The sequence below is a fragment of the Equus asinus genome, chromosome 5 (assembly GCF_041296235.1).
Source record: "Equus asinus isolate D_3611 breed Donkey chromosome 5, EquAss-T2T_v2, whole genome shotgun sequence".
NCBI classification, from domain to species: domain Eukaryota; kingdom Metazoa; phylum Chordata; class Mammalia; order Perissodactyla; family Equidae; genus Equus; species Equus asinus.
In genome coordinates, this window is record NC_091794.1 from 15434078 (window position 1) to 15459434 (window position 25357).

Sequence of the window (25357 nt, forward strand, 5' to 3'; positions counted from 1 at the left end):
TTTGGCTGTGGCCAAAGACAACTGTTACCTTTTCCTCAGCAGAGCAGCCAGAGGAGGAAGTGGGCCTCACTGGGCAGGCTGGGGGGTGGGGGTGGGGTTGGGGTGGAGGGTTGGGGGGGGGGTCTTCTGCTCCTCCAGGGATTTGTTTCTCAAGTGATGTCATCCCATTGCAACACCTGTGTCTCTTCAAGGCAACTTGGAGAGCTAGGAATTGGCCACAGGCCTGATGCCCGGGGGAGGGAGGTGTCACTGTCTTAATGGCCTTAAATTGACTGGGATTGAGATGGGAACGATGTTGGGATACCTAGGCATGGATGGCTGAATAACTGAAGTTTCTGTGCTCCAAGGCCCTAATAGCCTGTACCCACCCACCACACTCTCTGACACATGTGTGCAGACTCAGACCCGCACGCCCCTGCACACGTGCAATACCACGTGCTCCGTCCCCTGAGCAGAAGCTACACCCCTCTGCCCGCTCTGCTCTCCTGGGAGCTCCCACTTCCCACCTCTCCCCACTAACTCCAACCCCCACCGCACACAAACCCCACCTTCCTCACTCCTAACCCCAAAGTCCAGCCTTTCTGCCAGTTCAGGCCTCTCCAGAGTAGAGCTCTCTGGGGACTTGGTCCTTTTGAAAGAAGGAAGGAAAGAAAAAGGGAGGAAAAACAGAAAGAAAGAGGGAAACAGAAGAATGAACCAGGACGAAGGGGCAGTGGTGCCGTGAGCTATCTCACTGCATTACAATGAATATGGACTCTATTAAGCTCCGTTCTGCCTGTTAGTGTTTCCCGGGGCAACACAGCCCCCATATGGCAAGCATGCAGCAGATTAGGGTAGGCCCCTGGGCCTCATTGAAGGCTGGGGGCCTGACTGGCAGTTGAGCCCCCTCCTGCCTCCCCCCTATTCCTCACACTTGACACTGCCTGTGTTTATCTAAAGCAAGGAGGGGGGCCATTTGGAAGGGTTTTGTCCAGTTCTGAGCGCAGGGAGAGGAGGCTGGAGGCAGGGCGGGGAGAGGGAGTCTGAGGGAGAAAGGCGGGTGGGGTGGAAAAGGGACAGGCGAGGAGGGAAGGCCTCATAAATATTCAAGAGGAGTGGTGAATGGAGAGAGAGAAATAAAGCAGATGGAATTCGTGTTAAAGAACAGCACAATCACCCTGTTTTGAGCCCTCCAAAAACAAAAAATAGAAGAGGGAATGGCCTTCTAGGAGTGTAGGAGCTGCGTTTATCCAATTAGCAGGGTTGTCAAATTGAATTTATCTGGAATAGGTGGGGGGAATCGAGAAGAGAGGAAGGAAGAAAGGAAGTGGTTTTCCTTTTCTCTCTTTTTTTCCAGTTTAGCAATAAAGGTTTGTGGGTTTCTTTCCTCTCTCTCTTTATGGGTAAATTAAAAAAAATTCTTTAAAGAAATGAGGCCATTTTCAGGAAGGGGTACATGGAAGAAACGAGACTCAGTAGTAACTTCTTCCTCAAGTGGTGGAGTGGGGAGAGGATCAGATTCATCCAGTGGGCGGATCAGGAGACCAGAGCTTCCCTTCACTCAGAAGCAGTCGCTTCTTTCTGGGGGGGCGCCTCCCCAGAGCCCACGTGCTGTGTCCAGGCTCCTTCTTTTCCCTTTTCCTTCGCCTGGATGGTGAAGGGGTTCCACTGAGTGGAAATAGGTTCTGTCCCTGTTGATGAGCAGCTTGTTACAAATTTGGGGGTCAGTGTGAATGAGGAGCCCAGGTTTTGCTAATCTCCCCAAAATGTCACTTTGATCATATACTGCCTTCTCAAACCCATCGATAGTTCCCCTCTGTCTATGGTGTTAATTTCACCCGTAGTTGAAATTAGTCATTCACAGCATGACCCAAGCTCAATTTCCTACCTGGCCTCTTTTCATTCTTATAGAATAGTCTCCAAAGTGGGATGCAAGCTCTGAAGGGGAAATTCAAGAAATCCCACTGGGGCATGGGAAGAAAATAGTAGAGATTCTCTTAAGGCTTATGTCTATATAAAAAAGGAATAGGAAAGAAATTCAGCTTTCCTCATACTTAACACCACAATTGACGGTGGTGTCTTTCTTTAGTCCTGATGTTGGGCAGTGAGATGTCACAACAGTACCCAGAGATCTCTACTCCGTGGAGGGCTTGACATGGGAACTCACTGCTTGTTCATTCACTCCCCTGTCTTCCTGTTCTCTCCTAAGTGGATTTACAGATTATATTATTTAGTTTTAACTAAATTAACTCACAAAAGGACAAGTGGCTTAAAGAGATTGCTGCAAAGAAACTGTGGGTTGAAGAGGATGCTGATAATCAAGGCACATGCCAACAGGAAGAAAACAGCCAAGCTGATCCTTTTCAAGCCATGTTAGGAAGTGAAAACAGTGATGGAGTCACATCTGATGAGAAGTCAACAAAATAATTAACATGAAAGCAGACCATTTGAAAGAGATTACATCCATATCGTTAGTGATGAACCTAATCCTAAGCAGACTTTCTGTCTTAAGGCATTAGCTTAATGATATCACAATTCACAGGCCATTAAAATATGGTTTCACTTTTACCTACTCTTTTTAAAATTTTAGTTCAGCAGTATGTGCATTTAATTTGTAAATAAACATGCATATATTAGGGATATTTGCCCAGAATGCTTATAAAGGAGATCAGAAAAATTTGGAGACCACTGTTCAAGGTAAGCCTTCTGTGGCCAGCCCCATGGCCAAGTGGTTAAGTTGGCACATTCCCCTTTGGCAGCCCGGGGTTTTGCCGATTCAGATCCTGGATGTGGATATGGCACCGCTCATGAAGCCATGCTGAGGCGGCGTCCCACATAGCAGAGCCAGAGGACCTAGAATATACAACTAGAATATACAACTATGTACTGGGGGGCTTTGGGGAGAAGAAGAAAGAAGAAAAAAAGAAGATTGGCAACAGATGTTAGCTAAGGTGCCAATCAAAAAAAATGATAAATCTTCTGTGACAGCCAAATCTTGGGGCCCCACCCTTCAAACACCTGCTTTTCCTGCCAGGTCACTGTCACCTTCCTGCAGTGCCCTCCATGTCTTTACATATGCATATCCCAAAAGGCCCAGTTTCAAACCCTCTATCCGGAAAACCTTTCCTGAAGACCGACATTGAAAATGCTCTCCTCACTCTGCTCTCACTTGCCGCTTCCGCTGACTGAATTGGTGATCAGTTAAGGTATTAGAGCACAGATGCTAAAGTTGTTTCATGAGAGCAATCCCAAAATTTCAGTGGTTTTGTGCAACAAAGGTTTATTCCTTCTTCTGTCATTGATTGCATTGCCTTCTTCCACCTTGTAGCTGTGCCTTCTGAAACATGTGACATGTGGTCACTGGGACTGGAGAAGGGAGAAATGGAAGTAGCTCTCTAGTTCTCTAGCTCCTAACTGCCTTGGCCCAGAAGTGACACTTCTTTGGCCAGCAGTAGTCACATGGCCCTAAGCTAACCACAGAGGAGGCCGGGAGATGAGCTTATGGATATTTACTGAGCACTAGCTGACTTACAACCCCAGCTTTGTTTTAAGCTCCTCAGGACTGAACCCATCTTCTAGCACAGTGCCTTGCATACTGTCTAGTATGTCTGGTCGATCACAGTAATATATATATTTTCCCCAATAATAATAAAATCACAATCACAGTTTAATAGAAGACACATAAAATTTGGGTAAGGAATAAGCTAGAAATATATTTAGAGGCTGGCTAGAACATGGCTCATACTTAAGAACCTCAAACCATTGTTGTTCTTCCCTGTTTGACATTAGAGTGATTTGGGTAGATATTCCAGATATTAGTCTAGAACTGTGCTGCCCAGTGTGGTAACCGCTAGCCCTATATGGCTAAATTAAAATTAAAAATTCAATTCCTCAGTCACATTAGCCACACTTCAACTATTTAATAGCCGCAAGTGGACAATGGAAATATAGAACATTTTCATCACTGCAGAAAATTCTGTTGAAGGGGTTCATGTGGAGAACAGTAAGGGATTGTTCTAGATTAGAATGTAAATGGTAAAAGAATGAAAATGGCCACACAGCAAGTTACTGTTACAGATAATGATCCAGGTAACATTATTTTTATACATAAGAAAGTAGATTCAAAAACCTTGTAAATTGAGCACTTCTAAAAGCAGTTGTATGTGGTTGGTTAATATGACCTCAGAAACAATTTGCTGGGAGGCACTGTCCAGATAGTGGAAAGAGCACTGGATGAGGAGTCAGAAGACCTGCCTTGTAGCCTAAATCTCCCTCCCGAATGAGCTGGGAGACCTTCTGCCAGTCACTTAGCCTCTCTGTGCCTTGCCCTCCTCATTTATAACTCATTTATGTTATTCTAAGCTATTGTTTTATTTTCTCTGAGGTCCCTCCTAACTTAAACTGTTCCCCTTTAATTACATCTGTGGGTAAAAGTATAACATTTTAAGTAAAAAAGGCCTTTATTTCTTAATTCCTTCTCCTAGGTCTATCTAAACTCATATACTCAACCCTTCAAGAATTAAATTCGCTGGGTCCCCAAATTTCCCCCAATGCCGCTCCGCTGTGCAGGAGTACCACCTTCTTTCTTGAGGCCCGGGGGCTCCTAGCACTCCCTTCCCAGCCACTTGTCATCACCTTCTAGAAGCAAAACTTCTCTCTGCCTTCAAAGACTGTTGGGAAAGGTGACTTTTATACTACAGAATTGGGAACATGCAGAAAATGTAATTTAGGGTCAAAAATATTTCTTTGTTCATGTAACTAACCCCTCTCAACCAATGCAACAGAAACTTGAGTCAGATCTTGTTCTTGCCACTGAAAGAAAGCTTTTGACGAAGTCTGTCTATGCTGTCTGCTAGATCTCACACTCTCCTGTGTAGCTCAGCTTGGTTATTGGTTGTAGGACAACCAAAGGGTGTGTTTGTGCTTTAGATCATGGAGCTTCCCTTTCTGAGGGAGCTGCAGTGGCCTGGATGACCAGGGCATGAGATGTGGCCTCCCGTGCCCTTGTCTCAGTCTGGCTCCAGCCGATCAGCCTGCCCTCTGGGGAGAAGGTGGGGCTGGCTTCCTCCTGCCTGTGATCGGCTCTCAGTTGTTTGTAATTTTCTCGCAAAATAAATACTCTGAGGCTATAATTTCTTATGCTTGGTCTCAACCCCAGAAGTGTATTCTGTTGTTGTTGTTTTTGGAAGGTTTCAAAAATGTCTGCTCAGATGAGATTATTTCAGTGGGGAACATGTATGTCAGCAGTTAAACTTCTCAGATACATTTTCTTTTATTTTTCGTGTCCAAATAACCCTTAAAAATAGCAGGTACTTGGGCCTCAATGAGGAATTCATGGCAGGAATTCTTTTTCCCTTTTCTCTAGTTTTGACTTTTTTCTTTTCTTGATCTCTCCTCTTTTTCTGAGAAAATGCATAGAAAATAAGAAAGATCTAGACATAGTTTGCATTGCCAAGAAAAATAACAGGCCTTACTGTTGCCTGGCACCCAACTTTGAAATTGTACCTTGTTCATTTCACAGTGGGACAAAGTTACACTGCAATTACGTACCTTTTTTTTTAATCATTAAAACAAAGTTCTCTGAAACGTGTATCTTTGGAATTATCTTTATAGACCAAACTCACAAGGTAGCTTGTCCAGGAAGTAATTGAGTTTCCCCAGCTGCTAGATAAGATGCTGCAGCGCTTCCCCGGAACCTCATATTTTTGCCACAGTTCTGCTTTTATGTGAATGAGGCCCCCACGTGTCCTGATTTGGGGTCATTAAATGGTACCTGCTTACAACTCTGAGGGGCGATTAATGAGTTAACTCCTTTCCGCCTCTTTGGATACCTGCTTCCTCTCACTCCCTCACCCTCCCCAGCTACATTCTTTTCTCCTGTTGCTTCTAAAAGCAGGATGGTGGCTGGCAGCAGCAGTGGGGTCTGTTTCCATTTTGAACCTTATAAATTACCGAGGGTGCAGAAGTAACAGGAATTGTTTGGCTGCTGCTCGTTAAGCAGGAGGGGGTCTGGGCTGAATTTCCTCAGTAAAAGCCTTGTAGGCTTTACAACCCAAACACCTCTGTAGCCGCCCTGTGCTCAGATAAGAACCAGCCCTCCTGGCCCTCTTGTCTGTCTGTCTCCTTTTTGTCCTTTATTACCTTGTATTTTGTTTCTGCCTCCCTCCTTCCTCCCCTCCTTCCTCCCCTCCTTCCTCCCTCCCCTCCTTCCTTCCTTTCTTCCTCCCCTCCCCTCCCTCCTTCCTCCCCTCCTTCCTCCCTCCCCTCCTTCCCTCCTTCCTTCCTCCCTGCCCTCCTTACTTCCTGCCCTCCTTCCTTCCTGCCTTTCTTTCCTGGGGCAGGGAAGGAGCAGGTTCAGCAATCTCCTTAAGGGAAACTGGAGCATGTCATGAACAAGTTCCCTAAAATCCTATAATTGGGAATTTGTGCCATGTTCTATGTAAATACAGTATTTCATTAGGGAAAAGTAGACAATTAAAACAAGTATCTGGAAAGTTGAGAGGACACCAAAAGCTTGCTCTTTGGTATTGGTTTGGAAACGTCTTAACGAACCTTTAACATTCCTCACCGTTCTACATCACCCTTATCCCAGCTACAGTGATAATAGTAATAGTAGCGAATAGTAGTGGGGCTACTATTGTGGTTCAAAGCACAGAGCTTTGCAATGAGCCCGACCTGGGTTTCGTTCCAGGCCCACAGTTAGTGACCTTGGGCAAGTTAACATCTGGAAATCAATTTCTCCACCTGTGAAATGGGACTAATAGTCCTCACCTTTTAGGGGTTTTGTGAAGATTAAAAGAATACCTCATGCAAAAAGCTGAGCAAGGTAGCTGTGATTATCACAGGCATGTTCACCTCTGCCACCACCACTGTCCTGCCCAGCTACGTTCGCATCCTTTGCCGTGAAATTTCCCTAATTTCACTTTGCTAATAACGTGACCCTTTGATTTACTGGATTGTCTGAAAAAGAGCAAAAGCTCTCTCTACACCAAGAGGAAATTATTTTAACTTGTCAGGAAAGAACTTTTGAAAAGCTGCTATAAAATTTTTCTTTCAGCCCTCTTTTACAAAACGTCCCATCCTCTCCCAGGGCAGTGGAAGAGTCTTGGAGGTCCTCTGATGTCGAAGACTCGAGGCAAAGGGAGGGATTGAGAATCAAGGGGAAAGAACTCTTTCCTGGAAAACATCCTGAACATCAGTGTGGGGCTGGGTCCCACATCTGGTTTGGAGGGGTGCTCGCTGGGCAGAGCTAATGTGGCCCTCTTGACTCTTAGCAGCTGGGTGAACAGCCAAGGGCCAAAAGAGCTTGGAGAAAGGCAAGGTTTAGGCCAATCCCAAGCACTTCTTAGCAAGAGCCTGAAGTTCAGCCTTCAGTCCCCCATGTCAGGGCTCATGGCCAGCGCTTCCATCAGACTGTGTAGGTAGCCGGAACTCCAGAGACCAGCGAGCACAACACATCTCTCAGTTGAGTAGCTTAATTACTTCCCCTGATTTTCCAGTGGTGACGATAAGTCTTTGAAAGAGTCGCTGGCTAGATAAACTGGTCCAGAAGAGTTAATGTTTTGAATATATGTCATCCTCCTGGAAATATACTGTTAATATCGCCACATGTGCATGACTCAGGAAGATGCATCTGCTGTCTAGATCATTGGTATGTTGCCTTCATTGTTATCTGCAGCTCATTCTAATGCCTCCCTGCCTAATGAGAATGTTGACACAGCTTCCTTATTGACCTAAAGCAGTGAAAAGCAGAGAAGCAAACTCCTGGTTTAGCTGTGACAGAAGTGTGTGTTAGAATGTACACTTGCCTCTGTGATTTTGATGAGTCTTTTAAGGATCATAGCTTACGGGGGGGCATAAAGGAATAATCCTCTGGAAGGGGAGCAGTTAACGTTCTCGGCAGGCAGTAAGAGGGTGGCTGAGAGCTGAGGTGTGTCATCAGGTGGCTGGAGGTACAGTGTGGTATAGAGCCCCAAAGGAATGCTCTGGGGTGGAGATGCAACACGGACAATCATCAAGAGTACAGATTTTGTAGAGATGGAAAACACCCGAATCCCAGCACCAGGGTCAGCGAGGAGGGGAGGGGCCTTGGATGATGGTGACTTCTGTTTGTGTTTGCGGGGGAGAGGTTACAGGCAAGCTGAGGAGGGTAGGTTGATTCCAGGAATCACAGAGAGCTCACAGGGATATAGGTGAAGAGCTGGGGTGAATCAGAACCTGAGATCTTCGAAGAGTCTCTGAGACTTCAGGATTCATTCATTAGTGACATCCCCTAAGCAAGAGATTCGGCCTGCGTTACACATACCACAGCGCTGTCCGCAGCAGTGGGTACCAGCCGCCTGGCATGCCGAGTGGCTGTGGACATCTGTCCTCCCGGAAATAAGTGGCAAAGACAGCTTCATCCTTTCCAGGATCTGCATCAGGCATTCGCTGCCCCGGGCCCTGGACATGGCTGAAGGTCTCAGCCTCTCCATCTCCTGGGCTCCCCTGTCCTTGTTGCTCTCGGTGCACTGGGCAAGGCCTGGCATTCTCACCACAGTAAGATCACCTTCCAGCTCAAGGCGGCTACTTAGAAGAAGCTTCTTTGAGATGAGAAATGGCATGAGAGTGTCCTCTGGCCTTCCAGCACCACAGTCAGGTCAGCACTTTGAATGTCAGCAGCATGCTCACCAGGGCCACTTCTCTCTCTTTCTCACAACAGGGAGTTGCAGGGCATCGCAGTACCTCTTTGACTGACTCTGGTGGCTTATGGGACGTTGGCTTCGGACCCTTTGTGACACACCGTGCTGCGTGGGATGATGATGACTCCGAGAGGAAGGAGGCCCGAGGTCCCCTTCGCTTGCCTCCTCTTAGCCACTGCAGGCTGCTTGGCTGACTTGAGTGAGTGCCGTTCTTCCCTTTCGCAGCCTGCCCTTCTTGGAAGAGCACTTTGCCCCTACTGTCAAATGGAAGCATTAAACATTCTACAATAACCCTTTAAGAAGGCCACCTGCTTCCTAGATTTCAAAGAACCTTCATTCCCACTCACCTTCAGGGACATGCTCAATAATACAAGCTGAGAAATGATCTCAACATCATATTGGTTGTACTTTAATCATTTCAAACACATACCTGACAAGAAAGAGTAATAATAATAGCTGCCTTTTATTGAGCATTTACTATATGAGATTATGGCAGGCAGTTTACATGCATGGTTCACGGCTTCATGACAGCCCTGTGAGACAAGCATTATTATCCCATTTTACAGATAAGAAACTGAGACTCAAAAAGACTAAAGTCACGTGGCACTTGGATTCAGACCCAGGTCTGTCCAACCCAAAGCCTAAATTCGTGCCTTTACACTGCACTGCCATTCCAGTCTACTTTCTGGGAACGAAGACAGGTTGGGGAGTGGACTCAAGGACAGTGGAGTTCTTCAGAGAAAGATCAGGTCCTCTGGGTTGCTCAGCTCTGAAAGGCTCCCTGGGTGCTGTGCTTCTTAAAAGGTCATTTTGTTGGTTTCTTGGGGGTGTCAGTTTATTGCTACATCCCTTTTCTTCCTCCAGATGAGGTCCCTCAGGTCACTGTCCAGCCTTCTTCCACCGTCCAGAAGCTCGGAGGAACTGTGATCCTGGGCTGTGTAGTGGAACCCCCCTGGATGAACACCACCTGGCGCCTGAATGGGAAGGAGCTGAATGGCTCCAACGACGCTCTGGGTGTCCTCATCACCCGTGGGACCCTTGTCATCACTGCCCTCAACAACCACACCGTGGGACGGTACCAGTGTGTGGCCCGGATGCCTGCAGGGGCTGTGGCCAGTGTGCCAGCCACTGTGACACTAGCCAGTGAGTGCTGCTCCTTTGCTCTTTTGCCATGTGCGTTCTCTCTTCTCTCCCCCACCAGTCATACCCCTTATCATTAGTCTTACTGTGAAAGGGGCCTTAAAAGCTGAAATTTCAAATCAGAGAGCAGTAGCTGCCCGGTAATCCCCAGGGGCTGGGGCCCTTTGTGCCCTTCGGAAGCTGCTTTCTGAGTAGGGGCCATGTCTGGAGTGAGCGTCTAGAAGGAGAGGACCTTGACATGGTTGAACTGCTTCTGCGGGCCCCAGAGCTGGGCCATGCCATGCCCTTGTACTTGGTCTCTCTGTGGTTTTAGGTGTGGTTGTGTCAACTGCTCACTGTCTCCCTCCATCCCCCACACTTGATCCCCACCGTGGTTATGGTCAGAGCATTGACAGGGCTGTGTGGCCGGAACAGAGCCTGCCCATCCCACAGTTGGCCTCCTGTCTCTCTGAGGGCGTATTCCAAATGCCTGGAATATAAACAGTAGAAAATAATGAAAAGAAAACTGTGTGACAAAGGGATGAAGGGAAGAGAAAAGAGGGAGAGATTAGGTGACAGTTTGGTCCAGGGAGGATGCCAGGAGAAGACTTCATGCTGCTCTTATATAGAATTGGCGCTTGGGTGTCCCTTGGTGCCCAGGCACAATTCACACGTCATCTGATCTTCTGCCCATGGTACGTGTGGGAAATGAGACTTGACTCTGAGAGAAACTCACGAAGGCTGCAGAGCAGCCCCGACACCCGTTCTTCTATGCTGAGTTTGTAGCTGGGAACTGTTAAGAACTCCCTCCCTCTCCTGGAGCCTGAAGTGTGGGGAACACAGAGACTTGTTGAGACTTCAGTGGTGCGTGGACTTAAACTCTGAGAAGATCTCCAGACCTTGTCCCTCCTAACTTATCCCTGGCAGCCTGCTCTGGGCTTCCATGTCACCATGGTCATCACCCTCCTGGATGATGTGGTTCCAGGAGGTTGGGTTCTCATGAAATGGGTCATGCCTAAGGCAGCAAACTTCTGAAATTCTTTTTAATAGTCAGCTGGTCCCTGAGGTATGTGAGGGGTGAGTCCTGGGAGGAGGGTGATGAGAGATGGGGGAAGCAGAGAAGCCGGGAGAGAAGACCCCTCTGGCCCTCTGGTTCCCAGTTCCCTGGAGGGACTTCGCTCCTGGGAGGATAGAGAGGAGAGTGAGGCTGCCAGCAAGATTCCTGTAAGCAGCCTGCCCTTTGCTCAGAGAAGGGAGGATGGCAACCTGGGTCCCCAGCTGTCTCCTGGGGGCTGGGCTGAGCCTGGGCTACATCTAAGAGCCCGACCTACAGTGGGAGCCACTTTCCGTTGTGGCGGAAGGAACACCGTTAAATCTGAGTGCCAGGCTCTGGGGAGCAGGCTGTGAGTGCTCAGGAGGGAGCCAGGCCCTGGGCCACCTGCTGGGCCCTCCCCTAGCTGTGCTGTGGGTGGGGGGAGGTGGTGAGGGGAGTCATCTCCTGCGGGCGAGAAGGGCTGGGGTGAGAACTACACTTCCTACCATCACCTTCCTCTTTCATATCTTAAAATTATAATTAAAATTCCATCAGAGAAAATTTAGAATATATAGAAAATGTCTCCTCTAAGCCCACCGTCGTCATACAACCACCCTTATCATTGAGGAGTGTACCCTTCCAGTCTTTACCCAGACCCATCTTTTCACACTGTTGTAGTAATACCACTGACTCTTTCTATCTCTGTTCTCTCCCTCTTGACATTGTATGGTAAGATTTTCCATTGGCCATATGAGCATATTTTTTCTTTTTTATGGCATATAAAATGCATCCAATGAAGTACCCAAGCTGCATTAATCTTAAGGGAACAACCTGATGCATTTTTCCCATGTACACAGCGTGGACCCATCCTTCCAGTAGCTTCCTCATGCCCCTTCCCAGTGAGTCTGTCCCCTCAGCCCCTACCAGAGCAGGATCATAATTATAAATGGCCCTAGAACATCCCCCACTGTCTCTGCCCTAATGGACAGAACCCGTTTCCTGTTGCTAGGCAATTAGGTGGCTTCCAGTTGTTCGTTATTACAAACCAGGTGTGCCTTTTAGCAACATTCGTGCCTGTAAAGGGTGACACTACTCGTCTAGGAGGGAGATTTCATGTGCCAATGGTCAGCATGTGTCCATGAAGACTCGAGAAACTCCATAACCATTCATTTGGCTGGATTAGGAGCCGGGCTGAAGCTTTGTATGGTTTGGAGGAAGGGTGACTTGGACAGTAGGAGGTTGACTTTGGAGCCCTCCTTCTACTTCAAGGTGTATCGGGCTGAAGAGAGACAATTTATAGCCTTTATTTTTAAAAAATTCCTGGCCGCTTCTTTCTCTGGTGCTTGCAGGGATCCGCAGTTGGCAGTGAGGACAAAGGGAGGGGTTTGGTTGCATCCCAAGAAGGCACCGTGAGAGACGAAGGGGCTTGTGCAGGAGCGAGCGAGTCTTGTTCAAAAGCCAAGAACTATTGCTTGTCATTCAGACATGAATCAGAAGTGAAATGTTTGGGCCTGACTGGAAGGATGGAGAGTGCTGCAGATGGAGAGAGCAGGCTTGGAGGGGCTTGTGTCGTGGAGAAGAGGGTGTTGGTGGGTGGAACTGCAGCCTCCTGAACTTGGAGGAGGCAGTGACGGGGTGGCGGGAAGGCGGGAGAAAGGGGTGCTGTCTTTGGGTTAATGCCACGGGGGATTTGGCCCAGACTCAGCAGTTAGATTAAGTTTCCGAAAGCACATTCCTGAGCAGAATGGGGGCTGTGTTTGGCTGGTTGGCTGATGTGCCAGGGAGACTGAGCCATGCAAGGGATTACGGAAGGCACGGTCTGCATTCAGAGGCGAGGCCCGCAGCAGCGGCGTGCTGGTGCACACGCGCGCACGCCCGCCGCACTCAGCCTTTCGGGCTTCCCTCCCCTCTGGGCTCTTCTGTGTGCATTCAGATGGTCCTCCTCGGACAGAGCATTTGCTGTTTGGCCTACCTGGCAAGATGCTGCCTCCTGCATTTTAGATAGTGAACACCTCGAGATCCCTGGGAGCTTTCGGTGGTGGAGGCTAGGACCAGCTTGAGGACTCAGGGGTGCAGAGGAGGCCTCTAGTAGAACTTTCCTGGTACAGACCTCTTTTACTCCAATGCTGGGGGCCGCGGGGTGCACTTGGACTTCACCTCTACCTGGGGACGTCTGCTTCTGCTCTTCAGGTTAGATGGAACCACCTGAAGCCTCACTCCTGCGCTTGTGCCCTCTGCTCTGGGTTGTCCTGCCGTGTGGATCACTGCTGTCTTCACTCTCTGGAGGGGCCCATGCCACTCTCCTCAGAGGAGAACTTTTTTTCCTGTTTAACCTAAACTTTATTTGTGGTAAATCTCTCTTGCTGCTAATGCCTCACTTCAGACCACCTTGTCTAAGGCTTGCTTTTTGACATGCTCTTGACTTTGATCTCCTTTCTTCCTCTTACCTTTCTTTTCACAAGCTTTCTACCAGGAGGCCAACCACTCTGCATGGCTCAGACGCTCCCTCGCTGCCCACCTGAACCAACAGCAGACACTGCCAGCGGACACCATATTCCTTCTTCCTGGACCCTGATTCAGCCTTAGAATTGTTCCAAACACGGCAGAGCAAGTCACTGTGGCCAGTTCATCGGAGCTGGATCCAATATGGAAGCTCTTTTCTATCCCTTACCTCTAATAATCTACCATGCAAATAAACTCCTACATAAGTCTTCACTTTTAACTTTTTTCTATGTTTTAATTCTTTAATTCTCCCAATTATCCTATCATCCCTAGGTCCTACGCATAGTTGGAAATAAAATAGGTGGGAAGTGGGTATTAATTCTGTATCTGGGAATTTTCATCCTCAAGTTAATGTGGAAACTTAAGCCGATGCTGCTTTAATTGAGAGCAGATCTGGAACCCCTCCATGGGGCCTGTAGGCACGAAGACCAGGCGCGGACTCCTGTGTTAGCCTCTCTGGCATCAGAGATCAGAAGGCCAGGCAGCTGACGGGAAAGGAAGGAGTTCGCCTTAGGCTGCTGTCTCCATGACTCTGTGACTTTGAGAGAATGTCAGAAGGTGACAGGGGCCCTTTATTACCATAATTTAACCCATGAATAAATGAAGAGCCAAACTGGTTTAATGGAAAAAGCAAGAAACTTGGAAAAAAAAAAAAGATCTTGGGTATAAGTTTTACCTCTGCCACTTGAGTTAACGTGACTTTCGGTAAGTCACTTGGTTAAGATTGCCACCACTGTGAAATAAGCACAGTATTAATGACATCATCAGTTTCATGGGTTTTTTGAGGATCAAATGAGAGAATATGTGATAGTAATATTTTAAAGCATTTTCTAAATTCCAAGCTTTCTTCATTCACCCATTTGGTCAACAAACCTTTGTGGAGTGTCCTCTTGCAGGAGGCCCTGGGGCCTGTGCCGCCCAACTCCATTCTGGAGCAGCCCTCAGGAAGACAGAGTCTAGCGGGTGGCAAAGCTTCCAATCATAGCCAGAGGCTTGTCAGGAAGAGAGAACTAACCATTTCCAGTGAATTTCTTAGCTCCCTATATACACGTGTTCTCAAACCCAGATTCCCACCTCCCAGCCACCTTCGAGAGCAGCCAATGGTTGCTACTGCAGTGTATGTTGTCACTGTCACCCATGATGCTGCCCACGGATGGGTTCAGTGCTGCTCCTTCTTCTAACCAGACCATCGTCAGTTTGCACTGGCAGGCTGGGCTGACCTGGCCCTCAGCGTGGTGAATTGCACGAACAGAGGCCATGGTTCTTCTTACTCAGCTCCCCCCAATTCTGATTCCCATCAGATGCTTCCTTAAGGTGTTCTAGGCTTTGACCCTGAACCAGAATAGGCCATTAAGGACCACTGAGGACATTTCTTTCTTAAGATATTTCTAGCTTCCTTTATCCCTGTTTGGGTCACGGTTCTTTAGAGAAGCAGAATCAATTATATATATGTATACGTGTGTGTGTATATATGTGTGTGTGTGTGTGTGTGTATATATATATAGAGAGAGAGAAATAGAGAGAAAGGGAAAAAGAAAGAAGGGGAGAGAGAGAAAGATTTATCTTAAAGAACTGGCTCCAGGATTATGGAGGCTGTAAGTCCAAAATCCATAGGGCAAGCCAGCAGGCTGGAGATTCATGAGTCCCACTTGGGAAACAGCAAACCTTCTATTCTCCAGCACTGAGTTCAGCATCTGGATGTTCTGAGATTGGTGTCCTGAGAACTGGGAAGTATTTAGAATTTCCAAGAGAGCCCAGTGAGACCCAGTCCCTACTGTTGAGGATCTCTTTGTCTGGTAGAGAAGATGGATGACGATAACGTTAGCCATAAAGCACGCCAGACCTATGAACTGCCTAACAGAGATGTAAACAGATTTTAATGGGAGTTCAGTCTAACAGGGATTCCTTTCAATTCCAGGGGACTGAGGAAGACTCAGGAGTTGAGCCTTGACGAATGTGTGTGGGACAACTTTATCTGTAATTTTTTGGGCCCTCACATACCTTTCTCAGATTTCAACAACTGAATTCAGCTCTCAGCCTTATACGCTTAGACCTAAGCCCGGTATGTTTTTCAGGATGGCACAGGTACTTCCAGAGTGAGTTTAATTTCCTTAGTGAGACATTTCCATGGCGAGTTCAATCAAATCCTGAGTCTAGCCACCAGGGGATTGTGTCTCTCTTGCCACCCCATCCTAATCCTCTTTGCCCGCCATTTCTCACTGTTTCTCATCTCTTTTCCATTTGAGAATGTAGGTTTTATGATTAAGAAAGAAAACTTTATAGAGTGTTTTTTCCAACGCCACCCCTCTCGCCCAGGCTGGTTCAGTTTGCCAATGACTCCTTGACAAAACAAGAAGGAACCATTCACTCCAAATTGGAGAAACGTTTGTTGTTGACTAGGGCTTCTCAGGCAATCCTGTGCAAGCCCTTTGCTTGGGGATGAAGAGATGGCAGGGGGAAAAAGAGTTGGGGGAGGAAAGAAAACACAGGTGGTTCCTGAGCTGCCCCAGGAGGGGAGGGGAGTCTGCAGCTGAAGGCTGGGGCTGAAGATACCTGGCAGGCTATGTGTGAGTCTGCCTTTGCTGGGAGAGAGAGACAGCTTCATGTGGGGGGATATAGTTGGAAAAGGAGAACTAGCTTGAGCTTGAAATTTAGCTGCTTTGTACTATGAGTTTTGTGTTTTACTTTGCTAGTTGGACAAGAAAATCATTGAAAAACAGCTTAGACCCAAAAGATGCGAAGCGACTTGCATATCTAAGTAGGAAATGACTAAGGAATACCTTGTAGCTTTAGGCCAAAGTCATATTAACCCTTTCTGTTTTCTACCACGGGCAGAAATTCACACCTCACAAGAATTTCCCCTGATATTCTGGTGGAATCTTCAAATGGCATTGGCAATACTAATCCCATCAGGCCTGGTGTGAGTGCCCAGACAAATGTGTGGTGTAAGCTTGGCTCAGGGCATCGTGTCAGCAGCTGTCTGCCTTAAACAGCCAGGGTTCCGATTCTCTATTTAGCAGTGGTCAATATTTACCAAAAGAAGACCTCAAGTCCATGGTGCATCTTCTACCAAGGACACACTTAGAACTCTTAACCTACCCAGTCCTCTCCTCGACCTGTGCTTTGCACACACAACTACATACTTAAATAAACTCCTAGGTCCATTCTCTAAGCTAAGAGAAAGGGGGAGGACTACATAGTGTGTTAAGCAGGCACAAACTATGGATTCTATAGAATCATCAGGCCAGAACAGGCTCTGAGGAGTGTTTTGCACCGGAAGATGAGGGAAGGATCGATTAGTTTGCTTGAAATCACTGGATCCTTTAAGGAACATGATGCAAGATGATGCCTTTAAAATGAAAAAGAAAGAATCAAGAGAGCAAATGAGTCCTTTGGCTCCCCCTTTTTTGTGTGTGGAGAAGTGTAGGGATTTCTTCTTTCACCTTGTGTTTTAGACTTTCAACCATTTTTGGAATCTGGTAATAACCTCAAGAACTATAGGACAGTGAGTCTGTCCTGAAAATGGAACAAAGTGTTCACATCTAGGATGAAGGACTATCACTCAATAATGAAGGGAAAAAAACAATGTAAGCAAAAGGGGAGGAAAAAAACTTGCTGAGGCAAAAACAGCACTTTTTTTTTCCTGTAGGGAAAATTATGCTTAATTTTGAGTGACTGTGTTCCTCTTCTACTTAAAAACATTTGAAGACTCCAGGAATCACAGAACAAGACTCAGGCTGTAGTGTGATACTTAAGTCCATCTCGCAGCCCCCCCTCCCACTCTGGACGCAGCAAACTCTGCCTGGTCCTCAGCACATCTCGCACTTTCCCCTTGTTTTTGGAATGGCGCCCCATCTGCCTGCAACATCTTCCTTTCCATTCCCTTCCCCAGGAAGTTCCCACCTCCCTTGGGTTAACGAATTCCTTCTCTTTTTTCAAGACTAACTATCTTCTCTTCTAGGAATCTTTTCTTGACCCCCCAAACTTCCCAAGTCTGGAGGGAGATCTCCTCTTCCCAGCAGCCTTACCATCCTGGGTTTATTTCCATAGCCCTCTCCTGCCACAGTCTCTTTGCCTGGAGGGCGGAACTGTTGCAGTGCATCCGTGTGACCACACTGCTTTACGCAGGGCCTGGCACACAGTAGGCCTTCAGTGGATGTCTAGACAGAAGAAGACTCCCAGATAAAATGTGTTTGAAGTCTAGAAGATCAAGAAGGGTATGCAAAAGGTGAGCCAAGGTTTCTTCACCAAATTCAGATATATTAAAAGTTTTAAGGAAGTAAATAAGAGAGGATGGAGCAAAGACTCAGGATATAAACAGGTTGAAGATGCAAACAGATTCAGGAAGGGTTTAGAAAAATTGTTGGATGTCAGAAGCATAAACGGCTGTTGAAAAGAAATTGAGATGTTCGGAGGAACCTCTGGAATCTTTGAAGGGAGACGGCCGTGAATGTGGCTCCACGTTGTCCTGCCACACACCTCAGGGGACACTGTCAGAGGTGGTGGGTGGATGATACCAGTAGCCACCACTGCTGATAGGAATATGTAGTTCCCAGATGTGCGGGCAGAAAAAGTTGGAACCACTGTGGGCCCACTGGCCTTAAGACAGGCGCCTGCCTCTCCCACCTAGAATTCTGTCATTAAGGGCATGCTGAAGTGCTCATCTTCTTTCTTCCTCTGAGCGCCTTGGACGCCATTTTCCTGCTCTCTCTCTTCCAGGACAGGCTGCCAGCCTGCCAAAGACTGTGCCAAGATCCAGCTCTGGCTCTGATGAGTCCAGACCACCAGGATTCACATTAATTTTCCCATTGCTAAGTTTATGGTTTATACTTGGTTGATCAGAGAAATATGTGTGATGTGGGTTGCTGGTAAGTAAATCTTTTTTTCCTTCTTCTCTCTCTCTTCAGTGTGTTTTTTCAAACCCTTTCATTCCTTCATCTAGTCCAAAGGAAACTCCCCAGTTCTGCTAACCAGCCCTACCTCATAGCAGCTCTGCAGTCAGAAAAATGAGATGGTCTGCAGACATCGCAGTTCATCTGGCTGCCAGACTCAGTGGAGACATGGCTCCCATCCTTGACTTGTCTTCAAGGATTAATCATTTCTTGTTCTCTTATTATGTCTTTTTTTAAAAAAAATTTTTTTAATTGGTTCAGGCCAAGAAATTCCTGAAGCATTAGGCCAGTTTATTGCTAATCATTTAATGACATTGCAAACTAGGTTCTTTTCTTTTCCCTCATTCTTCCTCTGACACTCCTCCCTTTATGCCCTCTCTCTTTGCCTGCCCACCTCCTGTCTTGACTTTGATCTTCTGCCCTCACCCCACTGGCTCTTAATCTCTTCTCCATCCTCAGCTTTCTCCCACTGCACGGATCTCAGCGCAAACCCCACCCCAACGCGAAAGAAAAGAGAGAAACGAGATTTAACAACTAATGTGTTTGGCATCTGCAAAGGTTTTTTTCCCCATGGAAACTGTTTTTATTTACATAAAAGAGAGCATGTCTTGCTTTCATCAGAAAGTGTGTTTGAGAAATTTCCTGTCATGTTTCCATGGCTGTCAGAAGAGGGCTTTGGAGCCAAAATTATTTGTGCAATTGAACAGCCAGGAAAAACTCCCAAAGACAGCAAACGTATTTATCCACTCTCTTGCCTGCAAAGGAGGAGCAGCGCTCACTCTGCCAGCACCCTTTGTAAGTTTGGAATGCTGGTGGAGGGGGTAGGGACTAGGCCTGGGGACACCACTCTTGTGAATTATTGCATCCTGCCTTGCTGTTTTTCTCTGTCTTGTCTATTAGATTGAAACTCCCCGGGGTTAGGAACTATGTCTTTGTCTCGCTGGTATCTTCTGCAGTGCCTGGCATAATAGACAATTCCGCAGCTCCTGGCTGGCTGAACGAATGAGGCAATGATGCCTGCAGGGGATGGTGTTGTGCCGAATGCTGACTGCAGAACATGCTGATTTTGCCGGGCCTTGTGGGCTACGGTTGGGTTTGGCTTCAGTGGTCTGTGTATCAGGGCTACAGACTGGTAAAGGCTTAGTCACTACCCAGAACGCGGGGCTTCTGAGACACTCGCCCATCCCACAGGAAACCCCGTCCACTCTCCAGGCGCCAGCCTTTCTGACCTGATGAAAGCGCTGTTAGGCTGTCGCCTCTGCTTCTGGAGTTGATCCCGTTGCAGAGAACTTTATTTCAGAGGGCTGATCTTGGGGTCATGCCAAGCCATGGTTCCTCAGGTGACTTGGAGGTGGGGAGTCATGTTGTGATTCTCCACACATCAGTGAAGTAGTTCGGGGCACAGGAGAGCCCCTGCATTGCCAGCAGCCACACAGGGAGGCAGTGCCAAGGACCCCTCACCTTCTCCAACTCCAGCTCCAAGTCCATCTGCAGAGCAGAGAGCCACAGGCTCTGCCAGAGGCAGCTCTTAGCTTTACTTCCATCCTTCAAAAAGGGACCAAGGTGCAGGGAAGGGCCAGAGGAGCAGCATGCCACTGAGGAGTGCCCCATTAGAGCAGAAACTTTCTGTGCTTTGTCACATTAACCATAGACACAGCAAGCCACCACAGGGACAAGCTGAGGCCTGGAGGCCTTGAGAGTTAGGGAGTAGAATTTTCAGTCAGCCCAGAAACTTGCTGATGGCCACGAGGCTAAGGAGCTGTCCCAGCAGCCAGGCAAGTGTGCCCAATGCAGTGCCCCACAATCTGGTGGATGCTAGCCAGACCTCAGAAGATGAGTGCAGGCTTGTCTTGTGATCGCTGAGAATAGGCAGGAGGGCAGGCAGCACTGACTGTACGTGAGAAATGCTTGGATGGGTGGAAAGCCAAATGTTTAAGCATTCAGCTCAGTTTACGGAGATGGGGATGTTGGTGACTCCATGCAGCCTCCAGCTGAGGGCGCCGTCTCACCCGACTTCTTACTTCCCCAGAATTGAACTTTGATTTGTGGCCTAAGGGAGGACTACAGAGAAAAGGATCAAGTGAGGAAACTCCTTGAAAGTGACTCTTAGTTTCATGGATTACACTGGGGGCATTCTGCTGAGGTACAGTGAGCCTTGTAACTGGACATGTAAATTCTATGAAAATCGGGAGGATGAGCCTAAATTAAGATTTGACAATTTTGCGTAATGAGAATGCATGAACCTACACCAAATACTGTAGTTTAATTCATTGCTCTACTGAGCCTTTTAGTTAGTAAAGAAGGGATTGAGGCTAGAAGGTGGTGAGAAAGAAACTCAAAAGGGGCTCAAGATACAACTTGTCAATTTGTCATTTTGCATATGATTCTGGCGATGGTAGCCACACCCACATGCCTCTCAGCGTCTTTTATTTGCCTTCTTTTTTCCCCATGGCCAGGAAGGTACTCTGTAAATGTGAATAGAAAACCCAGAGCACACCACATGATTTGTGTCTGAACAATTCCCTGTCATCTATGTATCCGAGGTCCTATGGAGCCCATCTATCAGAAGATATGTGTTCCCTTAAGCCATTGAGTGCTTAGGAGGAAGGAACTGGGTAGGGTTCTGTATGGAGCCTAAATAGATATAGGCTTTCTCAGAAAGCACAAAGTTCTGTGACAAATAAAGAAGGTCGGTAAACTCAGAGATGGCCCCAAAGACCAGGGCTTCTGACCTGTTGAGAGCTGAGAAACAGCAAGGGTGGGTCTATTGACTTTTGATTAGTGCAGACAAGTTAATAAAATAGCTGGAAGAATACACAGAGAGAGGATGCACAGAGGGGTCGGAGGGAAGGTAAGAGGATTAAGGCTGTGAAAACATTCCTCTAATGGATTTCTCAAACACACCAGCCAACAGGCAAGGGCAGGTGTCCTGTCAACCCATTTCCCCAGGAAACCTGATCCATCATTCTGCAGAGAGGCCCGCTAACCCCATTTGTTAAAGGGCCTGCCCCTGATTCCAAGCCAGGCACTCAGAGCAGCCCAGGGACTCACCGGGGAAACCAGCTTTGCACACAAAGGGGCCTGGGAACAGGCTGGTTTCCTTCATATGCAGCCAGCTAGATCTCTCTGCCTCTGCCTCCCCTGGTAGCTGATGAGGCTGTTATTGATCATAAAGTTTCCACCCCTCCCTGGCCCCCTGCCTGCCCCCAAACACTAGAAAAGGGGGTGCTTTGATTTTCAGATGGCTCATCAATTCGTTACTCTGCCTTTCATCTCCTAGTGAAACTCGACGTTTACTCGAGCAGCCGGATCGGGGAGCGTTTGTCTAGTCAAGCAACAGCCAAGGCTTAAGCTTAGGAGGCACGGGGAGGGGACAGGGCCAAGGTCCAAACTGCTGCTCATTTGTTTTCAAGCCAGGAAGGCCTGCCTGCCAGTAGGCCCTTCTGGGGAGCTGGACGCCCAGCTGGGGTGTCCTTGGTCCTGCCCGCATGGGCTGTTGTGCACATGTTGGCATCAGAACAGAGGGGCTATCTGGCTGCATGGCTGACCGGCGCCCAGCTTTGTGCATCCCCCACTGCACAGCCTTCTGTCTCCAACCCAGCAGTTGTCAGAGGGTGCAGAAGGAGCCAAGAGGGACTTAAGGGGGGGCCTAGTGTTTTCTAGTATTGGGTCAGTGAGCTGGGTGCCTGGAGGAGTGCGTGCTCCTGCCTGGATAAGCCCTCAATTACAGTGGGGCAGGAGCCCGGGGCCATTATGATGGAGATGGCATTCTGGTGCCAAACTCCTTTCAGTGGCTCACATTTTTCTTGCAAAGATCTGTTAGGTTTAAGTATATTCTTGCTTGAGGCAGATTTCCTTGGATTGAGGTAAAGAAAAGGAGGAGGAGGGGAAAAAAACTCTTGGTGGAGTAGTTTTACATTTATTAGACCGTGGAAAAGAGTGCTTCTCAGTGACTGAGGAATTTTCCAGATACCCCTGAGCTCACAGTCACTCACAGCTCGCTTTGTGGGGAGCCTCCTGACTTGGCAGGTACGGCATGCACTGTGCCAAGGATTAAGGCTTTTGCATTGTTGCAGTGCATTGCTTTTGGGAAGCAGTTAGCAATATTTAGCTAGAACACACTGAGCACAGGCAATCTACCCTTCCCCATAGTCCGTGACTTCCTCTCCGAGAGAAAATGCATCCGCTGTCTTGGCTGAGGAGCTCAGCCAGAACTGGGCTACATAATTTGTGGGGCCCAGTGCAAAATGAAAATGTGGAGTCCCTTGTTCAAACATTATTAAGAATTTCAGGATGGTGACAGCAGAGCATTAAACCAAGTGTTGGCCCCTTCCAAGCGTGGGGCCCTGTGCAGCTGCACAGATTGCATGCCCATAAAGCTGGCCTTGGGCTCAGCCTTCCGACCTATTTATTCATTCAGCAAGGAGGTAGAGAGCATTTGCTGTATCCTGAGTACTGTGCAGTGGGGTTTGGGGTTGGGGTGTGGAGTGCAAAATTAATAGGCTGCCCACTAGGAATGTACACTTTAGTTAGGGTCAGATATCATACACAAAATTAAATAATGAAGAGATAATTCTTTAAAAGCCCAGGACGCTCTCCACCCACCCAAAGGAAGGAATCCGTGAGAGATCTCACCATGTCCCACAGACATCCCTTGATCACTCAGCCTTGAAAGTACGATGGGGCCGTAGAAATGAATCAGGCCGTCTGTCATTGTTTTTGCCACACCACTCGTGAACAGCATGTATTTGTCACTCCACATTCGTTAGACCTATTCAATTCTTTCCTGTGACCCCGGAAGTAACCTCTGAAGAAACATTCTGTTTTCAAAATAGCCACACTTCGAGAAAAGGTTCATGGCAAATTTGTGCTAGGCCCATGTCCTTGAGCTCACAGTGCAGACCAAATGCAACTAGGAAATTTGAGTTCATAGGCCCCATAAATGGGCATCTCGTACCTGACTTGAGGGGCTCAGCTTCCAAGATAATCATTCCTTCAGTCATTCACTATTTCTGGGCATCTCCTTGGGCCAGGCCCTAGGTTAACTCAGCAGGACACATATGTGAACAAGACTTGGTCCTCACCCCTAAAAGTTCACCATCTAATATCATAATTGAAGAGACAGAATCCTGTCATAGAAAAAAAGGACTTTCCTGCCCTAGCTTAGCTTGACGAAGAGCTTTTGGAAAGTTCCATTAGGTTGGGAACCTCCTGACCTCAGAGCTTGATCAGCGGGCTCTCCTATGGTGACAGTAGTTTGTTTTTGGTAATTACCTCTTGTCTTCTGTGAGAAACCTGATGCCGCCCGCTCCTGTTGCTTTCCCTGGGTCTCCAGTGGAAACAGCAACACAGGCAGGTGGAATCTTGCAGTGGAATTGCCATCAGCTCCATGGTGTCAGTTCTCAGGAGCTGAGCAAAATTTGGTGGGGTCAGCGTTCAGAGAGGGTGCCTCCAGGGCTTTCTAAGAGCCTTTCTGAAGACTGTGTCTGGGTTAATATTCTCTTCTTTCTTATCTTATTCTCCGTTAGTTTTATTTCCTCCCTCAAATTAAATTCTGCTACAATCCTGAAGACCAAATTCACAATGTGATTTTGTTGCACAAATGGCCCGTTTTGTTCTGCGACATCAGTGATTTGGCTCCTGCAAAGACAGTTTTGTCATTTGGACTGTTGGATTGTTTGGGAATCATCCTGCTCCTGTTCCAAATGGACCTCCATTTTCTCCCAGTATACATCCCATCCTTCCTGCCACTGAGCCAAGTGAGGAGAGATGCCACCATGCTGCCAGAGACTGCAGCCTCGTGTCAGGACCTCAGCTCCCCCACAATCCACTGCCATTAAGCCACACTGGGGAGATCCCTCTTGGCTTTAGAAAACCCTTAGGGCATCCACAGATCCCACCCCCAGTCCTGAGAAAGGACTAGCGTTGACATAGAGTATAGCTCCGGGGTAGCAGGAATCAGCTTTCTTGGTTATAACCATTGATGATCAAGTGGCATCTTGGGCCTGTCACTTTTCACTGTGGGTGTCTGAGAAGAACCGGGGACGGCTGTTCCTGATTGAACTGGAGAAAAGACATCAGCATTCTCTTTCATTGTTTCCTTCCGTCTCCATTAGCTGAGCTGTGCTAGGACATTTGTGCCTCGACCATAACCCATTTCCAGCCAGGTTCAGTAAGGCCAATGGACTTGGCCAACTCGCCCCCATGTCTCAGTCTAACGGAAGAGGCTGGTCTGTGTTACAGGTACCTCCTGATGGAATTCTCTACACCCGCCCCTGCCCTCCAGCTTATGTATACCGAACTCCATGTGTGATGAGGGCTGCACATTCCATCCTAGAAACCCCTACAGACAACAGAAAGCTGGAGGAAGAACTCGGCGCACCCCTGGAGAGCCCCCAGGGTGTGAGGTTCCTGCAGCTGTCTATTGTGACAGAAGATACCAAGGCAGAAGCCCACCTGGGAAGGTCGCGTTGTCTCTCTCCTCCGTGGAGACCCAGCCGGCACCTTCCGTTCTCTCCACAGATCTCCAGGACTTCAAGTTAGACGTGCAGCACGTGATTGAAGTAGATGAGGGGAACACGGCGGTCATCGCCTGCCACCTTCCTGAGAGCCACCCCAAAGCCCAGGTCCGATACAGCGTCAAACAACAGTGGCTGGAGGCGTCCAGAGGTGAGTGAGCAAGTGGGAGCCCGGAGGCCGAGGCCAGCAGGGAAGCTGGCCGCTCTGACCCCTGCATCCCAAACCCCCATCTACCCATGACAGCCCCTCCTCACATGGTCAGTTGTCCTCCATGTTGATAGTGAGCACTGGAGGATCCTAAAGGGTTGGCTTCCGTTGTGGAGGTCCTCTGCCCCGTCGTGAGGGATTTCTTCATCCTTTGTGGCCCGGGGAGATGTTGCTGAGCTGCTGCCATTTGATCGGGGCCCAGCACAGGGTTCCCAATTTGCCCTGTGCGAGCTCCCTGCCACCAGCCACACAGAAAGGCTGCCTGACGAGCCCAGCCATTCCCCAGCTGCGGGTTCCCTGGTGGGAGCTCTTCCCCACACAGCAGAGCAATCTTTTTACTAGAACTGGAGCTTTTCCCTCTCCCCATTCTGCTGGCCATGCAGCTATGTCAGCAGTCACAGCTTCCTGCTCAGGCCACAGTGGAC

At 48.1% G+C, this 25357-nt stretch overlaps 1 protein-coding gene across 4 annotated transcripts in view; it reads left to right on the forward strand.

Moving 5' to 3' along the window:
- The window catches only part of BOC (BOC cell adhesion associated, oncogene regulated), a 71699-nt gene that overhangs the window by 27759 nt on the left and 18583 nt on the right, over positions 1–25357 (forward strand). For all 4 annotated transcript variants that reach the window (XM_070508842.1, XM_070508844.1, XM_070508843.1 and 1 more), the window contains 3 exons: positions 8681–8859; positions 9525–9803; positions 24729–24875. In XM_070508842.1, the coding sequence (XP_070364943.1) occupies positions 8775–8859; positions 9525–9803; positions 24729–24875 (511 nt within the window). In that variant the 5' untranslated portion in view covers positions 8681–8774. The remainder of the gene's footprint in view (positions 1–8680; positions 8860–9524; positions 9804–24728; positions 24876–25357) is intronic.